At 54.6% G+C, this 27,967-nt stretch overlaps 1 protein-coding gene across 1 annotated transcript in view; it reads left to right on the top strand.

Annotated features, from left to right (window-relative positions):
- Positions 1–22,506: 22,506 nt before the first annotated feature.
- GRIK3 (glutamate ionotropic receptor kainate type subunit 3) overlaps positions 22,507–27,967 on the top strand; it is a 201,065-nt gene continuing 195,604 nt past the window's right edge. The window contains exon 1 of the mRNA XM_070404741.1: positions 22,507–22,621. Within this exon, the coding sequence (XP_070260842.1) occupies positions 22,507–22,621 (115 nt within the window). The remainder of the gene's footprint in view (positions 22,622–27,967) is intronic.

The raw sequence follows: 27,967 nt of genomic DNA, 5'->3' as shown, positions 1-27,967 counted from the left end.
CAGAATGGTTTGGGTCCATGGAGGACCAGGGTTGGAGAGAGGCAAAGCAGGAGTTAGGGGCAGCCTGCTGGCAGAGCACTGCCAGGCTCCATGTCCTGCCACCCTAGACCGGGGACCTCGATTCCTATCTCTCCTCCCTCCTGCCAAGCAGCTAGGTGGACATTAATGTTTGGGCTGCTGGCTGTTGTTTGAGGTAGGTGGACAGAGGGGGCATCCTGGGCTCTTTGTCCTGGAGGCTCCCCCCCCCGACTAAGATCCTCAGCTTTGGAGCTTGAATTGAAGAAAGAAGACCCTTGTTCCTCATGCGGAGGCCCTGGCACCAGCTTCTGAGGCCTCCTCTGTGTAATGCCGTCACCCTTGCACCTCTGGGCAGAGCCTTGGAGGGATTCTGGGAGGTTAGCATCAGAGGACCACAGACCTCAGAGCTGGGAACATGGCGTCTGGAGTATTTTCAGTTTCTCAAAGATCCCACATTTTGTAAAATTATTTTTTTCAATTTCAACGGTTTGGAGTTGTTCTTAAAATGCTGCCTATGTCTAAAGAAATTTGCACAAGAGAACTTGGGGATTTGGGAGGTAATTAGTATACATGTAATATTTATTGGTTTTCTCTTAATTATTAAAGTAACACCTGCCCAACCTAGAAGCTTGTAAAACACAGAAAAAGGCAAATTAAAAATAAAATTGACCTAAATTGCTATCCACAGGCAGACACTATTAATAGTGTATGTATAGTACATCTATATTTTGAGCTCTGATTGCAACATAGCAGCCATTGCCTTTGAGCTTTCCACGCATGCTCTCAATTTGTCCTCACAGCAACCCCATAAGGGTGTGCTGTTATTACCATTTCACAGATGAGAAGAGTGAAGCTTAGAGCAGCCACACCATTTGCCCAAAGTCATTCACACCAGCTGAGAAGTAGCAAAGCTGGACTCAAACCCATGCCTGTCTGACCCTGAGCCTGCCCAGATCCCCACTGCACCCCCACTTCCATCTGGAGTCCCATCCTCACAGTCTTCCCCTCTCTGCAGACACCCGCATTGTAGTTACATTTACACTCATACTGGTGGCATCACCCAGACTGTTCTGCAGCCCACCGTTTTCACTCTGTAAGGCATCATGCATATTTCCTCAGGCCAACATATATCCTTCTGCAACATTATTTTTAATGTCTGCATGGTATCCTGCAGTTTAGACTAGCAGAGGTTCTCAGGCATTGGTTCCAGAAGCCTCTGGGAACATGTTGGAAATGCAAATTCCCAGACCCACCGCACTGGATATTCTGTGGGTGGAGCCCAGGAATCTGTGTTTTAAGAAGCTCTCCCATGATTCTGTGCAGTGGAAATTTAAGAAGGGATCCTTTAGACTTGCTGTATTTTTCTTATCAAATACCCTGTAATGACTACATTTAGATTGTTTTCAGGTTTTGGCTATCAAATAAGCATGCTCATTTGCCCATATGGGTGAAGATCAAGGAAGTAATTTTAAAATAAAACAGCTGCCAAACCAAACAAAACCCATAAATTATTAAGTTTATTATTAAAACAAGGAAACTAAAGAAACACAGAAGAGGTTTTGGTCAGACCTACAGAAGTACTTTCTTTCCTTGAAGTCACCTGTGGGGACAGCTCCGTCCTGTAGGCAGCCCAGGAGGTCCCCCTCCCCGTGCTCCGCTGATGAGCTCAGTTTCTGGGCTTTGGAGCCTCATGGCCGAGACGGTTATGGAAGAGACAGCTGCTGTCTGGACCCACCCAGCAGGGGGAGGGCAGAGGGGCTCCGGAACTGGGAAGATGGATCTAGAGGGCAGGCTGGCCATTCACCTCCCAGCTTGTGATTTCATTAAGCTGGGGGCCTGCTGAGAGGGCTCTGCCCCACTCCTCACTGTTGCCCTGCCAAGCCGCATGGTCGTGAGCCTGAGGCCAACCAGACAGACTTCTGAAATAAACTTCAGGCTGTTCCCCGGGGTCTTGGAAGACACCCTCCCTCTGATGCCAAGTGGAGATCTGTCAGCGGGGCCCAGGCTATCGGAACGCCTGCCAGTTGTCATTTCCCGTCCAGCTCACTAGCCTGCCTGCTGCCAGAAAAAAGTTTCCCGGAACCTGATGGACCTGGGGAATGCCACGGCGAAAAACGAAGAGCAGCCATCTTGATGCCTCGGCACGCATCCGTTTTCTTGCCTGTAAGATGGGAGATGGGATAACAGTCCTGCCCCGTGAGAGAAGGGGCTGGGTGTGGGTTGTAAATGGTAAGTCTTACATACTAGAAGGGTTTTTGATTCCACTGCTGTGTTTTTTTGTGATTCTGGGAACTGCTGCTGCTGGCTAGTGCGGAAAGCACAGGGAGTCGGGGACATAGTGACCTGGATTTAAGTCACAACTCTTCCACTTAGTGACGGCGCCGCCCTGGGTGAGTCACGTCTCCTTTCTGAGCCTCCACCTCCCCAGTAGTGAGAGGCAGTTAGTAACATCTACTTCCCAAGGGGAGTGTGAGAACCGCGTGGGCCAGCAGGAGAGCGTGCCCAGCACAGCAGGCCGCTCAGCGAGTGGGTGTTGAACTCGGGACTCCATTCTTCCTGCTTTGAAGAGCTCATCCGCCTTCCTGCCTGGGAGACGGTGTGGTCAGCACTTTGCTTCGATGTCAGGCACCTGCAAGTTCATGGTAGCCTGAGATGCGTCACTTCACCTTCCCGTGCCTCAGTTTCCTCATCTGTAAGATGGGGAAACAATAGCACCTACTTTATAGAACTCTTGAGAGAATAAAATAAAATCATGTTCTTAAAATGTGAGAGGTGGGCAGATATCATTAGTATCATTTTCCCAGATGTGGTGAAGTCTGAGTCTCTGAGCCCTCAAACATCTGGAATGTGGAAATGCCAGGAGAGGCGTTGACTGCTTTTCAGTTTTGTTTGGATGTGTTGTTCAGACCGGCAGATACTTACTGAGCACCAGCTGTGTGGCAGGCCACTTCCTCGAGCATCAGTCCTTGACCTTGGGGTCTGTGGAGATTTTACCCATGGCAGAGAGACCTTGGGACAGAAGATGAGGCAGGGCGGAGGGGCCGCGGTGAAGGTCAGAGGAAGTGGTGGCCCTTTGCCACCTTGCAGGAAGGAAGCCAACTTCCCAGCCATGTGGACGCATCTCGGAACAGTGGCTATCTCCGACAGCCCCTCTCCCACCACCGCCAGAAAAGCAAGACCTGGAGAAATTTCAGGTTAAAATCAGCCCTCAAATTCCACTGTGGTTATTCAAAGGAGAAAAAGAATGAAAATCAATGCCAACCGGGTCTCTGGTTCTGCGGAGCAGTCGCTTCTTGTTTATAACCTGAAGGGATCAATAAGAGATGCTTCTTCTGGTCCATTTTCAAAGCTCGATACCATGGATGCAATCTGGCTGACAATTATGAACAATCAGTTATCTTGTACAGTCGCTCCCACCGCCAGCCGCCCATTCAGGCAATCATGAGCTATTACCCAGGGGGGTGGGGTGGCATGGTGAGGGGCTGGCTCCCGCGACACACTCAGCAAGGATCACTCAGATGTAAACAGGATGAGTCATGGGGTGGAGAAGTTATGAATGCTTCGATGCAGAAGCCTGGCTTCTGGAGTTTTCAGACCCATCAGCCCCAGCATAGGTTCCTAGCTCTCTGGTGTTGGCAAGCTCAGGGGCCACATGACCAGGTTAGGACTTGAGAGAGTTCAGAAAATCAAGTGCCCTGTGTTGCCATTAAGCATACAAAGGGACAGCTGTCTCAATGACACGAACATCTGAGCTGGGGGTGAAAATCTCGGGGTGCTGGGTGTCAGTGCCTGAGCTGGAGCTTAGAGCAGCCCCATGTGGGGCGGATGAGTGCTGGGGACCTCAATCCCTTGTGGGTCATGGATCGCTCTGAAAAACTGGTGCAGGCTCTTCATCCTTCCTCTAGAAAATTGCTCAGACACCCCAAGTTTTGCATATGATTTTACGGGGGTGGGGGGCCTATGAAACCTGGGATAAGAATATCAAGCCAAGGGTTTTGGAATCAGATCCATCTTCATTCCTTACCATTTGCAAACTGTGTGATCCTGGGCCAGGAACCTTAGTTCCCCAACCCGCAGTGTCCTCCCTGTCTGAGAATGGTACCAACATCAACCTAACAGAATTGCAAGATGAGCCATGTGCAGCAGTAACCCATATGCCTAGCGTGTAGCAAGGGCTCAATAAACACTAACTAGTATCATAATTAACACGAATAACTATTGGTAGGAGATAGCGCTATATCCTGTACTCTCTATATACTGCATCGGATCTACCTCACAGACACATTTAAGGAAGTGTTATTTAAAAGGATGTGCATGAAGCACTCAGCCCAGATCTGGCACATTGTAGGTGTTCAATAGATAGCTCTTTTTTTGTGATTGTGGTGGTTTACATATTTTTTACTAGTGAATATTATTGATTGTTTCCTGAGCACCTCCCATCTACCCAGGGCTGGTTTGGGCTGAGGGGGATTCTGGAAAGTCCTGGGCAGCAGGCCAGTGACAAAGATCGTGGTGCTCATGATGGACTCTGGCAGGGCAGTGGAGGATGAGGAGACCACAAAACAACCGCGTGATGTGAGCTGCTGGTCCCGCTCTGTAATGGATATGCTGTGTGACCTTAGCTAAGTTTCTTTCCCTCTCTGGGCAGCACTTTCCCCAAATGCATGGTGGGAGATTGAAGCTGATGATCTCCAGTGGCCTAGGCTTCAGTTGGCTCAATCCATCTACTTCATTGGTAGAGAGATTTCCTGTAGCTGACACTGAGAGTGGACAGGTGTGGTTTGACCCTGAGAGTGGATGAGGAAGAAGTGACAGATTGGGCAAAGGCGAGGCATTCTTGTCCTTTGCCTTCTCCTTTCCCTGGGAAAAGCCAGGCTCACGGCAGCAGGTGTTTCCCCACACCTCCTGGCCATTGTGGATCATCTGCTGCCGTCTCATCTGGAAGCCTCTGGGAGGCCAGGGGCCATATGAACTGGTCTGTGCACCTTTGTATTTACAGCTCCTGCCCACCTGCTGGCCCATAGTAGGTAGTCAATATTGATTTATTGAAAATGTGAATGGATGGATGGATGGTTAGATGGATGAACAGATGGATGGAGAAGTCAAGAGGGAAAGTAAAGACTTTCTATAGAGCCAGCCTATTACAGTTGTGAGTTCAAAGGAAGATAACAGGGGGAGGAGCCCTCTACTGAGAGGTCAATGCTTTGTGCCTGTTGGGAGGCATCCCATCTCTGAATCAGAATGCAGGTCTCCTCCCAGCTCAGAGCATTGCCAGTAGGAACTGGAGGGACCATAGGGTCCGGACTTGCCCTCCCGTACACCCTGCCCCCGCCCTTCTTCCCACTGGATAACCTCGTGTTCTTATCTGCCTCTAAGCCCCAAACCGCCTTGCTTTCAGGAAATGATCTAATCCTTTCAGGAGCACATGAGACTTAACTAGATTCCATTCTTGGGGTCATTTGCATTTTAATGACCAGGAAAAAAATCCTTTAAGTCCAAGAGGTGATGCAGACATGGTGTGACAGCCAGCCCTGAGTGGAGGCTCTTGCTGGTGTGTAGAGAGAAGGCTCTGGTAAGGAGGGCTCGGCCCCTGCTGGTTGATGTCCTACTGGCAGGTTTGTGGGCCAGGCAGCTTCTCTTTCCATCCCCACCCCCAGAACCTACTGTTCCAAAAAAACTTTATCTCCAGAATAGGGCTCAATGGGAGCATCATGGCAGCTTCCAGAATCCAGTAGCAGGATGTCTGCATGCCTCCTCCCCAGCCTAGGGCCCCTCTACCTGCCCAGGTCACCCAACCTGGCAGGAAGGCTCCATTCAGCACCCTCCAGAGATTAGCTTCTGCAGAGGTGGGACTGGAACAGCCAGGCTGCAAAGAAGCCAGAGGTGGGTTTGCAGGCAACCCCTAGCCCCTTCCTGTCATCAGGCAGGTGCTGGTGGGGAGGGGGAAGGGGTGAGAGCAGGCCTGCGGTACCAGAAAAGCAGCCACGTGATGTGTCTGTGTCTTCTCAGTTTAAGCAGTCTTCCAAAAGGCCCAGATGGATATCACGACCCTAAAGGGAACCCTGGGGTGGAGGGGGTGGATGGAGATGGGTTGAGAGGAAAGAGGCCTTTTCCCAGCCTCCCTGGCCTGGGGACTTGCTCTCCCAGTGAAAAGCAGGCCCACTTTAGCCTAAGTAGCTGGTCTGTGCAGTGCATTCATCCGGTATTCATGAGCCTGGCATTAACTCTAATGGCAAGGCACCGCAGACTATGGCTGTGATACTCAGCATGGCCTTGCCGCTCCCCTCCCCGCCACTCTGTGATTTCCCATTAGTGAAATGAACACGCAGAATGCAGATGACAGTAGCTCCGACTGCCAGGTGCGGGCACACACACACATGCACGTGTGTCTGCACATGCAGTCACATTAGGCTGTGTTCTGTCCCAGTGCCTGGGCGGAGGTGGCAGGAAAGTCACCTCCAAACCCAGCTAATGATTCTCAGGAATCTGCTCGGGAGCCGCCACATCACAGAAAGCTAGAGAACGAGCGACAGAGGAAGCACTCGGACCCGAAGTCAAGGGATCTGGGTTCAAATCCCAGCTAAGAGCTGAGATCCACTACGTGTCACGATGCCCCTGGCACCATGCTATGCTCAGTGTGAGCTTTACCTCCTCAAATTCTCACGATAAATGTTCAAGTAGATCATATTACTCCATTCTACAGATTAGGAAACTGAGACCAAGTAACTTGCTTGGCAAGCTACAGGGATTCAAACAGACCTGCCAAATTCCAGCCAAATCACAAGCCGTTTCTGTCACTCTGCTACTCATTAACCTCATGACCTTCTTGGAGCCTCAGTTTCCTCATCTGCAAAAAGGAAGCTCATTCCTCCCCTGCTTCCCCAGCATTGCTATGAGGATGGCAGGTTACACGCACACGTGCACACATACACACTCACTGGGATTTTGCAGCCTCGTAGTCCACGTTGAATTCTACACCAATGGGTCAGCCCATCTGAGACACCAGAGAGCATTCTGGGTATTCTTACTGTGCAGACCGATAACTTGAGAAATGTTCTTTTCCGTGTGACAAAGAGCGGAACGGATATGTGACGGAAGAAGCAGCTCTGTGAGACTTGGCAGTGCCTGAAACGACCCAAGGTACGGAGTTTTGGAGAACTCTCACCTTGGCTTCCCTGACTCATTGCCTTGGCGGCAGAGGAAAGAGCCAGTGAGAGGCATCTGACTTCAGCCCTGGGCTCTGGCTCACAAAAAAGCACCGGAACCCCCCAGTCCCTTTCCTGCATCTGACCTGCTTTATCTTGTTGCCCGCCTCCCAGGTCTGTTTTCCCAGGGCCCAGACTACCCGAGTCAGAGGCCACGCAGAAAGCATGAGTGGGCTCTGAGAAGAGGCCCTGGGAAGCAGGAGGCTGACCTTCCTGTGTGCCAGAGGCCTGGCCACATGGTGGCCGGAGCCACCAGCTCTAGGATGGCCTGGTAAGACTGAGGCAGCAGTATTCGCATTCCACATAGCAGCCCTCCCCTCCTGTCCTGCTACGCACGAGCAAAGCTGCAGCCACCTGCATGGTGGGGTTGGAGGGGTGCCCTACTTGCCAGTCTGTCACCTCCACATGGAAATGTCCCAGCTATGGGCACATGGAGACATGTGCCTTCCAAGTGGAAAAGACGCCGGGAGACAGTCGGTGATAAAGTGGACCTGCGGGGCCCTTTGGCCCACCACTGGGCCTGTCACAGGAGGCATGAGTGCAGACCCTGAGGAAGATGAGCCCGCTGGAGCCACCGTTTGGGGGACACTCCCTCATGCTCCCTCTTTCTGCTCAGGCCCCAGGAGCAGAGGAGCCACGAGCCTCCTTCCCCAACTTTACCTGCAGGCATCTTCTCATCTCTTCGTGAGAGATTCTGCCCCAAGCCCTCATGTGGTCGCATCTTGGTTGCATGCATCAGGGAATATTTATAACGATGTGTGCATGCATATATATACATGTGCATGCATATCTGAGCATGTTGAGATGTGTGTGAACATGCACATGTGTGTGTAAGTGTGTGTGCATGCTTATGAGTGTTTAATCCAAGCACGAGCCCAGGTATTTGCACGTGTGTGTGCATTCTCAGCCCACCCTCGTCCTTACTCCTTTCCATGCCTGGGTAATGGGGCCTCCCAGGCCCTGTTCTTGGCTTTTCCCTCCTGAGTCTCCACTCTCATAGGAGATCTCATTTTGGTTCATGGTTTCTTTTCTTTTCCTGTAAGGATAAAAGTCCCAAATCTGTATCTCCAATCTCTGACCTCTTCCAAGTTCTAAAGCCTTGTTTCCAATGGATGATCTAGGCACATCTCAAAGCCAATGATCCCACACTGTCCCTCATCACCGTCTTCCCTAAACCAGTTTTCCCTCCAGCCCTAAGTGTGCCCGAGACGGGCATCACCGTCCTCCCAGCCTCCTTCGTCTCTCACGTATTGCAGAGGCTGTGACTCCTTCCTCTGCACATGACCTTCTCTATCTTCACCACCACCATCCCCGGCCAGCCTTTACCACCACAGCTCTTCCACGCACCAGCCCCCAGCTGTCTCCCGGTATCCCCGCTCTCTGGCCCCGGCGCACAGGGAGAGCGCTCAGGGAGAGTGGAGTTCCTTTTAGAAGCATAAGCTGGATTGTATCACTTCCACTTTCAAAGCTTTTGCTGGATTCCTGTGGCCTTGGGAGTCAGCTACACTAAACCCAAACCTCCCCTCTGCTATTTGCTACCTGTGGACCCTGCCATGTTACCAGTCTCCTCTGAGCCACATCATGGATTTCACTGAGTTCCGAGGAAAAGCGAGGAAGACAACATGCAAAAGTACCGCCAAGTGTCCTTTATGTTATATATATGTTATATCAATATGTTTTATATCTCATATAAATATGTATAAGTATTATATAAAACATGTATTTTCTGAATTTCAGTTCCTTGGTTTTTGGGGAGAAGTTGTGTGTGTGTGTGTGTGTGTGTGTGTGTGCTGAATTTGCAAATATGTAGGAAAATGAATGCTGCATATAACTGCATGAACAGAAATACTTTCATTTACCTATTTTGTCATTCATTCACTCATTCAGCATTTCTTGACCTTACTTTGTACCATGTGTTGGTTCAAACGTATCGAAAGACCCATGTTCTAGCCCTTAAGTATTTGACACCATTTATGAATTTCCTCTGAAGTCATAAGCCCTAAGAAAAGTCCAGATTCATCGGTAAATCCTAATTCCCTTGTTCGGTTGGAATTCATGGGGATGCGATGATGTTTTCAGGAAGGACAGACTGGGCCTGGCCCTCTGTCACTGAGGGACCCCTCCCTTGAGTTCTTTGCCCTGGACATCAGCAGGCTCCACAAGGTCCTTTTGCAGCCCGGCAGGCCTGGCCTCTGCCCTGCTTTGCTCTGGTGAGTGTGAAGCCCTGACCAGTGCAGATGGCATCTGGGCAGAGGGGCAGAGGTGGGGCGAGGCCCCTGCCCGCAGGCCCCAGGAAAGCCATGCTTGCGTTTGTTGGGGGGCAGGAGGTGGAGGTCGATGAGACTCCATCAAACTGAAGTCTCTCCAATTTACTTTCAGGAAGGAGCTCCATTAACGCGAGCATTTGGGGGGAAAAACAAAAACACTAATCACCATTCGAAATGTACATGCTATTTCCCATCTGGTGTGCGGAATTGGATCGCCTCGGAGTCTCGGGAAAAGGCAGCAGATGGGCTGGGTTTGGAGCTCGTCTCCCGCACGCAGTGGGAAGAGCGGAAGAGACTTGGCTCGGGGAGCTGGCCTGTGTGAGGGACGGTGGGCCCTGCCGGCCCATCAGCGGGCCCTGGAGGAGCCCTCCCCGTCAGATGCCTGATGCCGCCCGAGCAGCTGTGCTGGCTGCCCCTGCGGCTTCCTGTCCATTCCAGGAAGCAGCCGCAGCTCTCGGCTTGCAGACTCTCTTACTACAACTCGGGCTGCGTGGTGCCAGGGGAGGGTTCAGGGGATCAAAGGCTTGTGGGTACTGCGTCTTACTGTGCAAAAGGGCCAGTTGCTCACAAAGGATCACAGTGAGTGCCTCCCAGAGTCACCAAGAGGCTCACCGAGGTCCACGGGAAGCACCTGGCACTGTGCCTGCACACGTTATTACTTGGTTTGGATGCCCCCATGCAAGAGATTTAGGGGTGATCCAGACAGGATGGGGGCGTGATGGGAGCCTTCTGCGGGGGGAGCCCACCAGGCCTAGGGAAGAGGTGTCCCCATGCTGCACCACTGCAGAGGAGCGTGTGTGTCACAGACAAGGGCTCATCCTGTGACCTTCGAGTGGAATCGGAAAGGAGAGGGGTGCGTGCAGCAGGCAGGGGGCTAAGACAGCTCCCAGCCATGGAAAGAGAGAAACTGGAAGGGAAAGAATTGGGTGGGAAAACAGGGCCCTGGAGAGAAGGACCCTGGAGATGGAGGGCTTGAACATTCCCCTTTGAATTCCCCACTGGCAGCATCCCTTCCAGAGAGGATGGCCCCGCCCCCTCCTCCATCTGACCCCACAGATGACTGCTGTCCTATCAGATGGCAGGATGCCACCAACACCTTTCTTGTCAGTGGTGACTCTCAGTCCGCCTCTCTGGGGCACCCCTCCCCTCCACATCTAATTAAAGGGAGGAAAGTAATTAAGGAAGGGCATGTAACATTCCCTGTAACGCTGAACAAATGGCGCCCCCGGCCCCTCCCCCACTCCGGATCCATAAATATGACATGCAGAACAACGCACTGCAACACCAAATTGTTTATTGCTTGCTAAGCTGGAAAGCACTTGAATTAACCTCCTGCGTAAGTGGAGTTAGGGAAGATACAGGCATCTGTAAGTGGAAAGAGGACGCAAGCCAGACAGAGTCCTTATCAGGGAATCCAGAGGATGGCCTCCCTCGCACCCTCCCTCCCTCATTCATAGAAGCACTCGCTAAGGGAAAGAGCATTTGGTAGTTCTCAGGATATAGAGGAGGATAAGCCAACGTCACCTCTGTAGTTTGAGAACTGTTGTCCTTTGCAGTGTTAAGGGTGGCAGCTGTGACTCAGTGAAGAGAGAGCCTGCTGTGCTGGGAGAGAACCCGTCTGGGGCTGGGACCTAAAATGAGAGGGCAGGACAGCCCCCCAACTCCTGGCTGGACCATTGCCCTTTAACAAGCCTATTACATACACAGGCACTGGAGGGGTAGAGCGATAAAGCAGTTGCTACCCTGACCCAAAGAAGCTCACAGTCAAGTTGGGGAGATGGGCTGGGCCGCACCATGAATTGCAGCATTAAAAGAGCCGCTCCTAAATCGAGCTGTGTGCCAGGGGCAAACAAAACAGGGACAGGAAGAGGACGAGACTGCATGTCCCATGAAGCTTGAATGATATGGTCCAGAGGCAGGGCTGCCTGGAGTCAAACCTGAACTCACCACTTCCTGGCTGTGCCTCAGTTTCCTCACCAGCAGAGTAGAAAGAACAGTGCCTGCCTGACCGGGCAGTTGTGTGGATTAAAAGAGGTATCACATGTAAAGGGCCTAGAACAGTGCCTGGCACATAGCAAGCACCAACGAATGCCTATGACCACTGTTTACTTCTTACCACCACTTGCCCTGACATACTTGTCCAGGAGCCACTGGGGGGCTCAGAGCAGAAGAGCAGCACCCCCTCTACACAGGCTGCACTTGGGAAAGGTCTATCCAACGGTGGTTTGGATCCAGTATGTCCCCAACCACCACTGTCCCAGAATCCCCAGGGAAACTTCTTCAAACACCTGTTTCCACACCTGCCCCAGAATTATTGAGTCAAAGTCCCTCAGATAAATGACCACAGGGGACATTTTGGGGATGGTGGAAGTGTTCTAAAACTGGACTGTGGTGATGGTGGTGCAATGCTGTAAATTCACTAAAAACCATTGACTCTCACAGTTGAAATGGATGGAGTTTATGGGATGTAAATGATACTTCTATAAAGCCGTTTTCAAAGACACCCCCCTGGTGATTCTGTGAGACAGCTCGGCCTTGGAGGCAGGGTCACGCTGGGGCGGGGAACTCTGAGCCTGGCTCCGAGGGCTGGGGGTCGATGTTGGGGAAGGGACAGGGAGGCCCGGTAAATCCTATGGGCATGGGGCTTGTGCAGTGCTCTCCTGGATGTGAGGTCACTTCTCTGCGCCTGCGCTGCTCTCTCATCTTTGTCAGGAAGCCTGGGTTTCCCTGAGGGCTCTCCCTCCTCAGGGCTCCCACGGTGCCAGCTTCGGCCTGCCTGCCATCACAGCACTTGGCCTCACCCGTGGAGTGCGCTGCTTTCAGGCCCAGCTCTCCCGGAGTCTTCAAAGTTCAAGGGCAGGTACAGAGGTGCACAGACTAGGTGGTTATCTAACACACCATGGTGAATGCACCTCCCCTGCTTCCTCTGGGCGGGTGGATGATGCTTTAGAACCCAGGTGGGGCCCCAGGGCTCTGGCCTTGCACAGATCTTCTCAGGAGCAGATGCCAAACATGGCCTTCAACTCTTGGGCGTTGTCTCCTCCTCCTCCTGATGCCAGCCTTCATCAGTGTCTCTTCTCCTTTGCAAGGCTGGGAGCTGCCTATAGGGCCAGTTTCTCCTCTTGTGCTCACAGTCCCTCAACTTTGCCCTTCTGCTCTTCCCCGAGTCACCACAGCTCCTATCTGTCTTCCTCCAACCCTTGTCTGGGTTCCAAGAGCTCCTAGCTTGTCCCTTTGTCTCCTATGTGGGTCTCAAGCTCTCATCTGTCCCATCAAACTCTCCACATGTTCCCTTTGTCCTTTTCTGTGACCCCACGATCTCTATTTGCATCTCCCCTGTTGCTACCTGTGCCCTTTGACCTCGACCATTTAGCCCCGTGGATTCCACCTGTGACCCTGTGCCCTCTCCGTGTCACCTCAGCCCTTCCTGGTCACCCCAGGACAGTGGGTCACGGGTAATGCTTGTTGGAAAAGAACAAATGAACGCATGAGGGAAGCAGCTGTGCAGATATGTGGAACCAGCTTGACGTGTGATTGGTGTAAAAGTGGTTTCCCTTGAATTATCTGGAAAATTGTTTCTATTTTTTACTCAATGGTATGTGCACAGACGCAGCACAGCCTCTCTCCCTGCCACAAGCTGTGGAGTTTCTGTCCATACCTCTGCCCTTCTGTCCTGGCCTCTGGCCACAGGAGCAAGAACCAGCAAGGTGGTAGCCATCTAGCAGGCTCCTGACTCCCCTCAGCACATCCCACACACGGGCTCCCTCAGGGAGCGCCCAGGAGAGTGGTGTAAAAAGCCATCGGGGCCCCAACCGAGCTGCTCTGTCATGTCCTCTCTTCCCTGGGGCAGTAAGGCCACCATCAAAGGCCCAAGTCCCCTGACCCGATGCCTAGGAAACCTCTGCCCTCGGAAAGCCAGAGGGTCATGTCAGGTTCCCTTGTACCTGAAGAACAGCCACCAGAATCTTGTCCTCTATCCCCGTCCCCTGGTTCTCAAGCGCCTTTGGGCTTCTCTGAGCGTCCTGAGCATCCTGGTGCTTGGTGGGGATGTTCCTGCATGCCCAAGAGCTAAGGGACTGGCTGAGTCAATAGCATGAAATGAAGCCAAATCAGAGCAATGAGGCTGTGGCCACTGGCACCTGTCCCAGTCTGCCCATTTACTCAACCCAACCCAGGTGGGGGATGCGGCTGGGATTAACTGATTGGCAGCCGCCGTTCCCCATCACACAGTCCTCCTGGCACCTCAGAGATAACACAGAGCTGTGTCTGGCTCCTGCAGCTGGGCCTCCTCCATCCCTGATCCAGGGCCCCCACCAAGCCTCCTCTCCCTGCTGCCTTTTCGCAGCTGCAGGCCTCTATCCTCTGGGAGGCACGGCTAAGCAACTAGGCTTCGGAGCCTCGGAACCCCAGCCCTCTGCGAGGCTGCCGAAGGCTCCCAGCTCTGCATGGGGATGGGGTGGGGGTGTCCCTTTCTAAATGAGACCTCCTGAATTATGTCAGAGGCTGGAGAGTCCCTGGGGATGAGAGGATGCTGGGCCGAGATGCAGAAAGGGGTCAGGCTTATCACCAAGGTCAGGACCAAGAGGAAGCTCAGGTAGGGAGTGGGGAGGGCTTGATGGGGAAGAGGGAGCCTGGAGAAGTGTCCAAACCTGGCAACAGTTGTGGGGTGAAAGCTTTTGGCTCCCTTCCTCCTGGCAGCCAGCCTGCCCCCTGCATGAGCACAGAGGCACTCCCCCACCCAATACACACCCTCAGTGGCCCTACAGCTTCGGGGGGCCCATTTCATGTAGTGTTGGGTGTGGGGGGATTAGAGAGATGGCTTGACATGTATCATTTCCTTCTGAGCCCCTCCCCAGCCCATTCACACACATCCCAGTGGGCCCTGGAAGGCAGGCAGTGAATGTGTGTGAGTGAGTGTGTGTGAGTGTGTGTGTGTGTGTGAGTGTGTGTGTGTGTGTGAGTGTGTGTGTGTGTGTGTGAGTATGTGTGTGTGTGTGTGTGTGTGTGTGTAAACACCTCGCCCTTCCTCCCAGAGGCTCACAGGAGAGGGTTTTTCTTCCAGGGTCTGTTCAGGAGTCTGATATGTTCATGCAGCAAAGAGAGTTAATCACTAAGTACAACACGCCCTGACCATTTGCCAGGTACTATGCTACGCACATTACATGTATTAATTTATTTAATCCTCACAACAACCCTGCAGGCCAGATACTATTATTACTGCCATTTTACAGTCAGGAAACAGAGGCAAATAAAAGTAGGCAAATTGCCCAGGGGTAGTAGGCTTGTAAGAGACAGGGCAGATGTGAGGCCAGGCTGCCTGGCTCTAGAGTTCACACTTTCACTAGTCGTAGGATTCTAGAAGTCCTGTGTGCGTGTGTGTGTGTGTGTGTGTGTGCGTGCGCGCGCACGCGCATGTACAGTAATGTAGGCATGTTCCTGTACTCAAGTGTTTGTGTGTGGAAAGGCCTGGCACCAGGGACATGTGCCCTTCATGCAAGCCTGCCCAGCTCCGTTCAGTGACACTTGTGGAATTTGCCCCTTCCCCTCCCCCCCGAGGAGACTGCAGCTCTCCTCTGCCCACGTGCCCCGCCAATGACCAGCTCCCAGAGGCTGGTGCTCAGGTCCTCTGTGTCTTCTCTGCCCATGGACGAGGCATCAGGAGGGAGAGCAGCAAAGGCACATTTGAACTCGGAGTGCTTGGGTGTCGGGGGGTGGGGGGGTTGATTTCTGGGACCTGCTGCAGCTGGATATTTGACCACTCCCCGTCCCATTCTGGGCACAGACACCAGCACTTCATTTGGCAGTTGCTGGAGTAAAGCCTCCTTTCCCAGAGCACGGCAGGAAGGGCTGTGCCATCAAGGAGCCGCTGAACCAGGAGGTGGGGGCTGGGACTGGCCTGATCTCACACCAGGTCATGGGGAGTTGGGCCCCCAGCTTCTGCTCCCCTCTGGTGCTGGGTCAGCGAGGAAGCATCCCTTCCCAACAGCCTGCTGCCCCCATCTCTCCCGGGTCCTCCTCCTGAGTGCGGAGGGAGAGGGCACGTGCTCCTCTCCACTCTCAGCCTGGCTGCCTGCCGCCTTGCCTGTCTTTCGGGCAGAGAAGCGCCATACCTGCGTGCCAGAGAGGCACAGGTGTGCCTGCGCCGCTCACACAGTGTACCACCTGCTGGAATCTTGGCGGAGGGCGGACTTGGGATAGGATCCACGGGAGAGACAGTCTGTGGCATAATTAAGAGGGAGCGAAACACAAAACAAAACAATGTTTTCTTTTTCTCGCTCTTTTCTATCACTTGCCCTAATTGTTTTCCCACTTTAAAATTCTACATCCACTTTAATTAAGCTGGCCTCGGGCAGGGAAGTCTGGAAAACTTGGAGAAGTTCACGAGTTTATTTTCTTATCACTCAGTGATTGGATTCTCGCGGCTCGCTCTGTTTTCTCTCTAAGGAGGAATGGTGGCCGCCTCCTGCCCGCGGGAGGACAGGTGCAGACAAGAACCGCTCACTGCAGTCTCTGAGGGAGGCACTTCTCCAGAAAAATCTACCGTTGGCCAACTTCTGCTCTAGTTTTGGCTCACCTCCCCCTCCAACCCCTGCCTCCTGCTAGACCCTGCAAGGGCAGGGTGTGGCAGAGGGGAACACTTGTTAAGCAGCTGAGAGAGCACTGGACTTGGAGTCCAGAAACTTGGGTTGGAAGCTCAGTTTTTCCACTTATTTGTTGGGCACTGGCCATTCATTCATTTATTCACTTGTTGGTTCATTTGCTCATCCTCTCACTTATTCATTCATGCAGTCACCCACTTGCTCACTCACCATGTATTTGCTCATTATCTGCTCTCTCCCTATCACACTGAGCAAAGGTACATGCCTGCTTCTGCCACCACCAACCCCACCCTCCACCCCTACCCCCAGAAAATTATTTGTGGGCAAGTTACTTGACTCTGAGCCCATTTCTTCATCCCTGGGTTGTTTCGAGGACAAAGAGATCACATGAATGAAAGTCATTGTGGCTCCTGGCTCAGTGTGGTGACATCGCGTGGCAGCTCTAAATTACACCCATCATCAGACCTGGGCTCTGGGTCTTAGTGGACTTTGGCTTTTGCTAGCAAGTCAAAGGCCCAGACCATCTCCAGGGTCAGGAATGTTAGCTAAGTCCTGAAGGTTGCTGAATTTTGTGATAAAGTGGAGGCGATGAGAGCTGGGGGCTCTGAAGGAGCCAAGACACCTGAGTGGCTGACTGGGGCAACCTGGCCTGGACCAGGAGGTTGGATGGTGTCCTAGGCTCAGCCTAAAAGTGGCTGAGGGCAGGAGAAGCAGGCAGGTGTCTGCTCAGTCTGGGGGGGAGGCAGTGGATGAATGGCAGAATGAGTGCGTGAGTAACTGAGCGAATAGATGATTAGGTAAAGGACAAATATGAATGAAAGAGTGAACAACTGAGTGACTGAATGAAAGAGTAGATGACTAAGTAAATGAATGGGTAAATGAAAGTTAAGTGGGTGAATGTGAGTGAATGAATGAATGAGCAGATAAGTAAGGGAATGTAAGCAAATAATTATGCAAACAATTGAATAAATGGATGAATGAGTGAATGCCTGAGTGATTGGGTAAATTACTTAATTAGGGAACCACTGAATGAATGGATGAGTAGACAAATGGACAGGGGACTGAGTAAATGAATGAGTGAATGAATGAGTGGATGATCCTATGAAAAAATGAACGAATGGATGTGACGAAATAAATTTCTGAGTGAATGAATGAGTGATTGCATGAATACATTAACTAGGGAATGACTGAGTGAATGGAACAAGTGAACAAGTGAATCTGGTCCCCACCCCTGGTCTGGGGAAAGGGGACCTGCTGCCAGGGAGGAGGGGTGATGTTTTCTGCAGGCAGTCCTCCCCTCCCCCTACAGCAGCAAAAACCCTGCCGGCTCCCAGACCACCGGCGACTGTTCCATTATGTATGGATACAAACAGGATTGCCATGTATCATTTACTCCGCCACCAGAACTGCACCGGACTATTGAAACGCAGATGTCAGTAAAGTAACGTATCTCTGGTGGCTTGTCTACCTGTCTCCCTCGCTGCTGAGAAATAACTCCCAGCAGCCAGTTAAGCTAACAATAAACACAGGAATTGACTTCAGTGGGAATGAACTTGCTTGACTGTTGACAAAAATCTAAGGTGATGCAGCCTTCACTGGGCTTGTGGCTTGCTCACGTGGCAGCCAGCTGCTGCCCTGCTTCTTCCTTCTTGGGCCAGGGATGAGGGACAAAGGCCCCAGGCTGATAAAAATGTCCCTGTCCCTGGGCCCAGGGGCAGGTCACAATATCCTGTGAAGGGCCAAGGCTTGGCTCCTTTGGTTGGCACGAACTTTGATGGGGAGAGAATGCTGATAAGAGTGGGTATGAGGGAGGCCCCTCTTCTTCCTCCCTGCTCAGGCAGTTAGCAAAGACCAGGCAGCTGGCAGCTGCCTCTTTCTAGTTCTGGCCCCCCCTCCAGGATGAGATGGGGGAGAGGTAACCTCTCCCCCTATTCAAACCAAGGCACAGCTGTGATGGTGCAGGCTGCTACTGGGATATTAGGGGAGTGCCTGGAGACCCCTGGCTCCAGCGTCCAGCCACCACCAGCAGCCTGCCCACCAGGCAGCCTGAAGGGAGATGAAGGTAGGCAGGCTTCAGCAGAGGGCACTCAAGTCCTAGGAATCTGCACTCAGCTAACCGCATGCGTGTGCTCTTTGGTTTCCCAGGGAAGTGGAGATCATGAATCTCGGTAACTCGAGCCCAGGGCCTCATCACTCACAGTGATTGTGAGGGGATTGAGAGCTGGAGTGGATGAGTCTAACAAAACACGCACAGGGGGGGACTCATCCACATGAGCCTGCTTGGCCACCACTACACTCCCCACCCCACCCGCCCCCGCAGAAGCTGAGGGTTAGGAGGGGAGGATTGGGTAGGGGGGGCGTTGGGGAGTGGCCCAGAGAGGCCACAGCCTAAGGTTTCTTCTCCTCCTACCCCCACCTGTGAGCTGGTGGGAGACAGGAATCTGGCTGGCAGCGACTTGGGCCAGCTCGGCTTTTTTTTTTTTTGTGGTTTTTTTTTTTGGAGATGTTAATGAAATGCAGGAGTACTTGTCCTTTCAGACAGCGACCCCTTTTATTTTGGAATGAAAAGCTGCATTAGCCTGAATGAGGTTTGGAGGCCTCATAAATCCAGTGCTGGCTGCCTCCTGGGGGAGCGAGAAGCCCAGGCTTGGCTGGTGGGGAGACTTGTTTACCAACAATTTGAAAAGCCAGGATTGGTGGCTCCCAGTCCCCAGAGATGCAGCTTGAGATTGTGCCAGTTCTGGTGCCTGCTGGTGGCAGGACAGCCTGGACAGGCGCACGAGACAGGGAGAGGGAGCTGCAGGTTTCCGGGGACTACGGAGCTCCCCAGTTTGCTCCAGTAAAGGGCCCAAATCCTCCTCTACTTTAGCCTTTCTACAAGCAGCCAGAATCCCCAGTGGGCCTCCAGCAGAGGGAACAGGTGACAGGATCTTCTTTGAGAGCCTGTCCCCGGCTCAGCCTATGCAGGATAGGGGTCATGCCTGCAAACTTAGGAGGCAGATAGGCCTGCATATAGATACTGGCTCCTCACCGCAGCGCCTGGTAGTGATGGCCAATAAATATTAGAGGGAGGAAGGAAGGAAGGAAGGAAGGAAGGAAGGAAGGAAGGAAGGAAGGAAAGAAAGAAGGAAGAAAGGAAGGAAGGAAGGAAGGAAGGAAGGAAGGAAGGAAGGAAGGAAGGAGAAGGTCATATACTGTACTAGCTGTGTGACTTTGGACCTCTATGCCCTCTTATATCTATCTGAGGCTCAGAGTCTTCATCTGTAAAATGCAAACAGCACACAGATTCTATCATAGCCAGTTGTGGAGAGGGTTAGAGGAAGCGATGCATGCAAGGTGCGTTGAGTGAGTATGTCATCTAAAACATAGAAACCATGTAATAAATACTGGTGGTCATCATTATCATTGCTGTTGTTTTTGCTATAAAGCTTCTCACCCTCCACCACACTGGGAGGAGTAGGCTGTCAGTTTGGGGAGACCTCTGTGTTACCAAATGGCTTGCAGCTAGGTCCAGAAGAAGGCCAGTCCTGGGCTGGGGGCAGCCAGCTTCCCTCTGGCCCCAGGCTCCGGCAGGTTGCCAGGCCCAGCAACTGAACCCACAGCCCCTGCAGCTGGAGGCTGTTTCCCACTGAAGCAGAGGAGAGTCTCCTTCCTCCCAGTGCAGGCAAACTCCTGCCGAATCTGAAATGCAAAAGGGCAAGGCCCAGCTCATGCTGCTTCCCTGGGGGTGGTGAGGGGACCCCAGGTGACAGGGCCTAAGTCCCCCCCCCCCCCCCCCCCCCCCCCCCGCCTTTATTCATTCACTTCTCTAGTACCACTCTCCTGCTGCTTTCTTGGAGGCTGTTTCTCTTCCTCCTGCCCCCACATTCATCTCTCCCTCCCACTGGCCTTTCCCAGGGTTTCTGTCTGGGTTGCAGATCTGTCCCCTCCCAGGAGTCACACCTCTGCCCTCTGCTTCTTCAGTGTCTCAGCCAGGCCATCGTTCCCTGCACCCTGCCCCTCGCATGGTAAGAGACTGCCTGCAGGACAACCCCAACAGAACTAGCATCCAGGCTCCCCTCCTCTCCCATCCCCTACCCGTCCTTGAGCACTGCTGGCAATTCAGCCCTTTTAGGCCTTTAGTTCAGGTGCTGCCAATCCCCTTTCCATCCCCCCTCGGGGCACTGGGATGTTCTTCAGAGAACAGCCTGGACTTGTGGGTTCCTTGGAGCAACTAAACCAGCTGTGGAAGCTGATAGGTGATGGAGCGGAGGTGCCCAGTCTTGAGCGAAGAGGCCCCTCCAGCTTCCCCCCTGGAGGGCGGGCCTTCTGCTCCTCTCCTGAGCTTCTGCTTGCTGGTGCCCACTGTGGGTAGTTACTCTCTATCAAGAGGTGGCAGCTGCTGCTTTCTCTGGCTCTGGTCTGCATGTTCTTCCCTCTGGGCTCTTGGGTAACATTTTCCAGTGGCTGCTTGGGAAACCAGCCGTTCCGGCTCAAGGGTAAGGAAGGCCCAAGTCTGGTAAAGCCAGCCCACAGGTAACTCCCTTTGCTGGCGGATCTTTGAGGGTGGCTCGAAGACCAGCACACCTTTCTCTTCTTAAGAGGAGAGCCCTGGGAATCTCTCCTCCTCCTCTCACAGCCACTTCAGGTGGGGGGCAGGGAGGGAGGTGGCGGGTGGGGGAGTCCCCTCTTAATTGGCAGGATTGGCCACGCTGCAATATTCACATCTCCACACAAAGCCCTGGTCCCCTATGCCCAGTCAGGGAGAGAAAGAAAAGACAGGGAAATTAATAGGCCAGATAGAGCTCCACTCATAGCCTATTTGTAAGAAAATTAAAGATTTGCTTTTCAGATGTTGGGGGCCATGCTCTTACCAGACAGCTGGCAAATGGGAGAGATTGGGAATGATGGAATAGATCAAATTATTTAAATGAGAAAAATAAATTCACACACAGCCTCGCCGCTGCCTGTGACAGACCCGTTTATTTATCTACTGTATCGGCACCGCTTTGTCTCTGTCAAAAAGGTCATTAAACTCGCCTAACTGCGTAATTCCAGCCTCCTGCTCCAGACTCGCTCCACAGCCCTTCCCTTCCCTTGACACCAGTGCCACTTGAAAAAAAAATTTATTATTGTTAATAAACAAGGTGGGTTTTTTTTTTAACCCTTTCTAGCTTGCTCCCACACGGGTCCTCCTCCATCCCACGGAAAATTACAGTTTCTCTTTATCCTTTCTCAGAAGGAATGGGGGAGGGGGTGCCAGCCCCCCTGCCTTGCTGGAAGAGAGGGATGGGGAGTGCCAGGGTGCATCTTAGCTGCCCCTCTGATGATAAGGATTTAGCCTTCTTCCTCCGAAGCCCCTGTCATAGCAGAGCGCGGTGCAGTCCTGCCTTCCACAGCAGAGGGTCAGGCCTGGGCTCTCACGCCCCTACCAGCCTGCAGCTCCCTAAGCCCAGCTTGGGCAATTCGCTGTGAATTCCGTCTCCCCCAGCCCCAGCTCCAACTCTGATTTCACACGGGGTGGGGTTAGGAAGGGAAACCCGTTCCTGGGTCCGTCTCCATCCGCCGTCGTCCAGCCAGCCCCAGCAGCGTGCTAGCTGGACGGCCAGACTCCGCAGACAGCGGGCTCAGGGTCCCTCTGCTCCCGGCAGGCGCGTCTCCTTCGGCAGGTCGGGCCGCTAGGCTGCCGCCGTCTCCCAGCTCCCGGTGCCAGGTCTCCCTCTCCACGCCCGGCTCCCGGGCTCCGTGCCCTCGCAGTTGAAGGGACTAGGGGCGGCAGGGCGGGTAGGGACATCTGAGGATTGAGGAGAGTCCCCGTTTTTTGGGGCGTCCCTCCTAACCGCGTCCAGGATCTCCTTCCCCGCCCCCTGCGCAGGTGTGAGCGCGCGAGTGTAGCCTTGGCGGGTGTGAGTGTGAAGTGTGTGTGCGCGAGGGAGTGCGCGGAGGGAGCGCGGGCGGCGCGGGAGGCGGGAAGCAGGGCGCGGGGAGGGGGCTGGGAGGGAGTGTGTGCGCGCGTGCAACTCCACTCCGGGGCTTTGTGAGAGCCGGGGCGATAGCATCGGCGGCGGCTGGAGGAGGAGCGGCCGAGACGCGTGCAGCCCGCCCGCCAGCGCCCGGCAGCCCGGGCAGGTGGAAGCCCGCGCGGGAGCCGAACCGACGCGAGCAGGAGCCGAGTCCGAGCGGAGCTCGGGCGGAGCACAGGAGCCTCGCTAGCGGGCGGCCCGTGGGCGGCAGCCGGGCGGGGCAGGCGCCGGTGGGGCGGCCCCCCAGTAAGATGTGCGCGGCGCTGCGGGGCGCCCCCTACTCGCTTGGGCGCTCGGGAGCCGGGCAGCTGGGCCAGGCGGCGCCTCGGGGGCTGCTGCGCGCCCCGCGCCTAGAGCTGCCGCCCCAGGGAGCCCGCCACGGCCGCGCCCCGGGCACGCTCGGCGGCGCCCAACGATGACCGCTCCCTGGCGGCGCCTCCGGAGACTGGTTTGGGAATACTGGGCCGGGCTCCTCGTGTGCGCCTTTTGGATCCCGGACTCGCGCGGGATGCCCCACGTCATCCGGATCGGTAAGAGCTCCCCAGAGCCGGGGGTCTCCGTGCGCCGGGCGGGGGCGGGAATGGGGGCCTCTGGACACGACCCCAAGGGATTTTTCCACCCTTTCCTGGCGGTCAGGGCCGGGTGACCACCTGGAGCTCTTTCTGCTGAGGACAAAGTTCCAAAGCCGGGGTCACAGGCCTTACTTATTGGGGAGGAGGCGGCCGGGCCGCGGGGGGCGAGGGGGCGAGGGCGAGGGGCCCTTGGCGCGCTCCCGGGAGGCCAGACCTCGCAGAGGGCAGCGAAGCGTTCCAGCCCCAACCCGAGGAGCGAGCGCAGTTCCCGGCGGCTGCCAGCGCGACCGGCTGCAGACCGAGTTCTGGGACCCGCTTCTCTGCGGAGCGGGAGCCCTGGGGAAGGCGCCAACTTCTCTTCCCTCCTCGCTCCCCCTGGGCCCCTCGTCCCTGCCGAGGGCATGGCTCTAGCGGCCGCGGCGGGGACGCAGGGTACAGCTTCGCATGACGGGGCAGCCAGCTCCTCGCCCGGTGGCCGCCCTTGGCGTCGGTGGCCCGCATTCAGCCCCATGGCGTGGGGCAGAGGAGCGGCAGCCGTGTGGTTCACTCTGGCCGCCCCCCGCGGCGGAGGCCTCTCCGGCCTGGGGCAGCGCAGGTGGGGGAAGGGAGCCATCGAGCCTGCCCAACGCGGAGAGGGAAGGCGAGGAGAGGGACGCGAGTGGTTTGTAAAGTTAGCGGAAATCCCCCCGCAGCTGGCCGCTGCTGGCGGGGCTGCGCGCAGCTTTCTGAGGCTCCTGCGTCTCCGCATCTCTCCTCGCCAGAGACTCTCACTCCGGCTTTAACTTTGTTGTGGCCGCCCCAGCACCCTGAAGGCATTGCTCTGGGCTGTGCGGGGGCGGAGGAGGGGTGGTAGGGGGGCTGCTTGTCCGCGGGCTGGGCCGCGCCTGGCTACGCGGGAGCCTCCATCACGCAGGCCCTGCACCCGCCGCCAGACCGGAGACCTGGGCCGCCTGGGTTCGCGAGGCGCCACCACCAGCGTCTGGCACGAGGCGGGCAGAGCTTTGCTGAGCCAGAGCTACCTTCCTCCCCTGTGGCTCTTCTCCAGGTGCGGCCCCTGGGTTGCCAGAGGGTGCGGGGAACCTATGTCGGGTTTGGTTTCCTACTTGAGGATTTTCCCAGGAGGCGGTCAGATCGTGGGAACCTGTCTCCTCCGTAGCTCTCTCCTGGATCCCAGACTCTCTGGCACTCGCTGTCTGGATGGTGGTAGACGCACTGCCCTGGCTGGGGCTTTCATTCCATGTCCAGGATCCCAGCAGGTGCACACGGGGAGGCAGAGGAGCCCAGTGACAGTGCTCTGCGGACAGCCCTCACTTCTGGCTTAAACCCTTTGCAATCCAGGGTGTTCCTGGCAAGCCAAAAATATCTTCCGTCTCTGCCCCAGTGCCCAGTTTGGTCACCATTCCAGGGGCACGCAGCCCCGTAGTAGTGGGCCAGCCCTTTCTTTATTCCCTTCTTCCCTCCCTCTGTTTTTTTGGGGCCTGCATGGTAGGGTGTCCCCGGGAGAAAAGGGGGGAGGCAAGGTGCTATGTGCTCAGCTCACGCATTGCAGGATCGTCTTTCTTCTGCAGGGGTGGGATGGGCATGCTCCCAGCCCAGCCTTAGGGATGGAGGTCTTTGGGGACCCAGGAAGACAGGAGCAGGGGAGGCCAGCCCGGGAAGAAGGAGCGGAAGGGGGCAGGATGATGTACCCTCACCTGCCCCTCACGCTGTGAAATTAACTTGCACCAGGGGACTCCTCACTGCCCTGAGGGGAAGCCTCAAGCCCGCCTGCCCTTTCTTGGGTTCAGCGTGTAATAATGCAATTAAGGATGGCAAAGCCCTCTTCTCTTCTAATCTTCTTCGTATTAAGCCCCAGGATTAATTAGCGTGTCGGCCCAGGCCATTTATATCCGAGAGTCTGGCCCCATTTGATTTTCAGCCCGAGGACTGGGGTGCTGTGCGCATGCCAACTGTGACCACCAGAGCCGCGCCAGCCTGGACGGAGGATGGGAAGGCTCTGGGGCCGCTGGGCTTCTCTGGAGCTTCCTGGGGAGTTGAACTTCCATCCTTCTGAGCCCAGGCTCAAGCCTCAGCTGGTGTCAGGGAACTACAGTGGACACAGCACAGAAAGAGAAAGATTCTCTTGCTGAAACCCAAACATCCCGCCCTGGCTGGGCCCCGTGCCACCTCACTTTCCTCCTCCCTCCCCACTGCTGTGATCTCAAGGCTCTGGCGGGAGCTGCAGGAATTGAGGTCCCAGAAATTGGGCTCAGAAGTGTGCTGTGTGCTGTGGTTCCTGAGACGGGTGCCTGAGCCCCTTGGAGCCGAATCCTCCTTCAGCAGGCAGGCAGGCAGGCAGGCAGGCAGAGGGTTCCCTGCAGGTGTGCAAAGGGCTCTGTGGGCTGGAGAGCAGTGTACCGCCCCCTCTCTTTGTGCCTCTTTTGGGGGCTGAAATTTCCTCTTAGACAAGGAGATGGATCGCTCAGCAGTGTGACAGAGTGTTCAAACAATCCGTCTTGAATAGATGAATTGCATTGCTCTGTCTTTTTGTAATTGTGTCTATCAGAGGGAGAGGTCAAGGCATTGATTGCTTGGATGGTTTGCAAGTAACAAAAGAGAGTGAGGGAGAGAGAGTAATTGGATTGTCGTCTGCGGGTGGAAAAATGATCATTGATTATTTTGTATGAATATGTGGAAGATGTATTCTGCGTGTGATTACCAGGTACTGCTCACTGAAGGTTTTCAAGGCATACTGTTCAGTATTTTGTTACTATTATTATCATTGCTATTATTGTTCAGCTGGATGCTGGCCTTAGCTCATGGAAAGCTGTTGAATGCATGGGTCTTCTCAGCCAGAGGGGCTCAGTGACCTCATGTGGGGACCTGGATTTCCTGGTTACATGACTCAGAACCTGAAGTGGAGGGGCCTTAGCCTGGGAGCCAGGAGCCCTGGGTTTTTTGCTCTATCTTCTGCCAGTTTACTGGGCCACCTTGTTCAAATCGTACTCTCCCTCCTAACCTTGATTGAGCCTGTTTCCCGATCTGTAAACTGTTGTGTTGGCCGTGATGGTCCGGGCTATTCCATGGCTTCCAGGTTCCCTTTAGTGCAGGCTGGCGGGGATGTCAGCACCATTGTAGATCTGTTGCTTAGATTCGTTGTGTTTCATGAGGCTCCCTCATGTTACATACATACTGTAGGATCGAGGGCCAGCCTGGAATTTGAAAAGGGAATCAGACAGCGGTGGCAGCAGCTGGGAAGCTCGAATGGATGGTGCTGATCTCTAGCCAGCCAGGGGTGAGGTTCAGAGCCAAATGACTGCAGAGACATAAAGCAGGTGTGTGTGTGTGTGTGTGTGTGGGGGGGGGGGGGGGGCGCAGGGGTGAAGGGAAGGGCTGGCTCAGCTCCCGACTCTCTGAGCATCTACAGGCGAAGTAGATTGGAGCTATGAGGCCCCCTGATCCTTGGCTGGGGGGCCCAGCAGGCACCTGCAGTCTGTCCCAGGGGAGTGAGGTCCCCTCCCCCAGAGTTCCCAAACCAGCCCCATCTGCATCTCCTCCCATGATTTCACCCAAATGGTCCTGAACGTTTGTCTCCTGAGTTTGGGAGCCGCTGCCTGTAAAACAATGAGGAATTTCTCGCAGTGACTGCTGATGTGGTGAAACATCACGGCCTTGTAGAAGCAGACAGGAGCTGAATGAAGATCAATAGGGGTTTCCCCCCTGGAAGTAAATAGCTTCAGACCTGGGAGTGGCCGGAGGGGCCTTAGAAAGCATTAACTTGAGGAATTTCTGCCTCCACTTTCTTTCCCAGCTGCTCCTGTCAGCCCAGGCATCCCTCCTTCTCAAGCTGGAGTTTAATTTCTTCTCGATGCCTGCCTTGTGCTGCGCTAAATAGTCTCTTGATGTCAGGATGATCTGGGGTTTATGCAGGCACCGAGTCCTCACTAGCCCCTTCCAAGGTCACTGCATCCCCCTCCCTCGGGCGCACCAGCTGATTTCAGAAGTCCAGCCCTGCCGTGTTATTTGGAAGGACTTTTCAGGGGCCACACCTTATCCCCTCCCCCTTCAGGAAAGCAAGGCTGCTGAGCTGCTTTTAGGATCCTTTGTGGGCCTCACTGAGTCACTGTGTTCCACGAGCACTCTCTGTCCCTGCCCCAGGAAACAGAGTCCACTCCCTGGCGGGGACGGGGAGGGGGGTGTGGAGGGTGGGAGAGGCACACGTGCCCCTGTGGGCACTAGCACAACCTCTCCTCTTGGGGGAGGTGCAGGGTTGTATGTAGAAGAGGCTGCAGGGCTGCTTGGGGTGCTCTTTTAGGGGGAGATATGGTTGTGTTCAACCACGGAGGCCAAGCTTCCCCTACCCTGTAACTAACGGCTGCCCTTGCCTCTGCCTCCCATGGTTTTAGCCTGAGCCCCGCTTTGCTTGCTCAGGACCCTCCAGAGGGAACAGAGAAAGCCGCTGCTCCACTTGGCTGGGCAGCAGCAGAGGGGAGCCCGGAGCTCCCAGGCCCTGCCTGGCAACAGAGAGGACTGCAGCTCCAGGCTCAGGGCTCTTCCTCTGGGGCCGCCACCCAGCAGGCCCCACTTGTCTTCCCCAGGCTGATGTGATGGGGTTGGAGCTTTGGCTGGGTGGGTGGGCCCAGGGCCTGATTGATGCGATGGGGGCCTTGTGTGAGCTTGTGGGCTTGAATAGCTCTTCTCCCAGGTGCTGATCCCCGGCAGTTGCACCAGGGGGCAGTGTGTCTGTGCCCAGGTGGCTGGTTGGGCCATATCTCCTGCCTGGGAACCCACCTTGGTCTGCAGCACAAATGAGTAAAACAACAACAATACACTGGCCCCAAGTTATTTGAGCCCGTGTTCACTGCTAGGCACTGTGCTAAGTGCTTTTCACACAATGACTGGTGATGTGGGTGAATAGTGCATGTTCAATAAGTGTAGCTGTTGCATTTCCCCCATCAGCTTATGTAGTCTTCACCACTCTGCAGGCATTATTCCCATTTTGCAGATGAGAGAAGTAAACGTGGTGAAGTCACTTGTCCAAGCTCACACAGCCAGTAAGTGATAGGGCAGGATAAGAACTCCCCTCCTGCCAGCCTGACTCCAGAGCCTGTGCCTTTAGCTGCCTGTGTAGTTGGGAGATAGAAAACAACGCTTCTTACAGGCAGCTGAGTGCAATGCCCCACCCCCGTGGTTCTGGGTGCTGAGTGGGGCGGGGCTGGGCTGTTTCACCGGCTGTAGGGGATAGCTGTGGGCTGTGTGACATTAACCCTCCCCATGCCAGTCAGACTGTCCTTGCTGATGGGCCATGTGGCAGATATGCTTCCT

This window comes from Myotis yumanensis, unplaced genomic scaffold (assembly GCF_028538775.1).
Source record: "Myotis yumanensis isolate MYYU_CA2020_CCGP unplaced genomic scaffold, mMyoYum1.0.hap1 SCAF_2, whole genome shotgun sequence".
Lineage (NCBI taxonomy): Eukaryota > Metazoa > Chordata > Mammalia > Chiroptera > Vespertilionidae > Myotis > Myotis yumanensis.
This window is presented reverse-complemented; position numbering and strand designations above follow the sequence as displayed.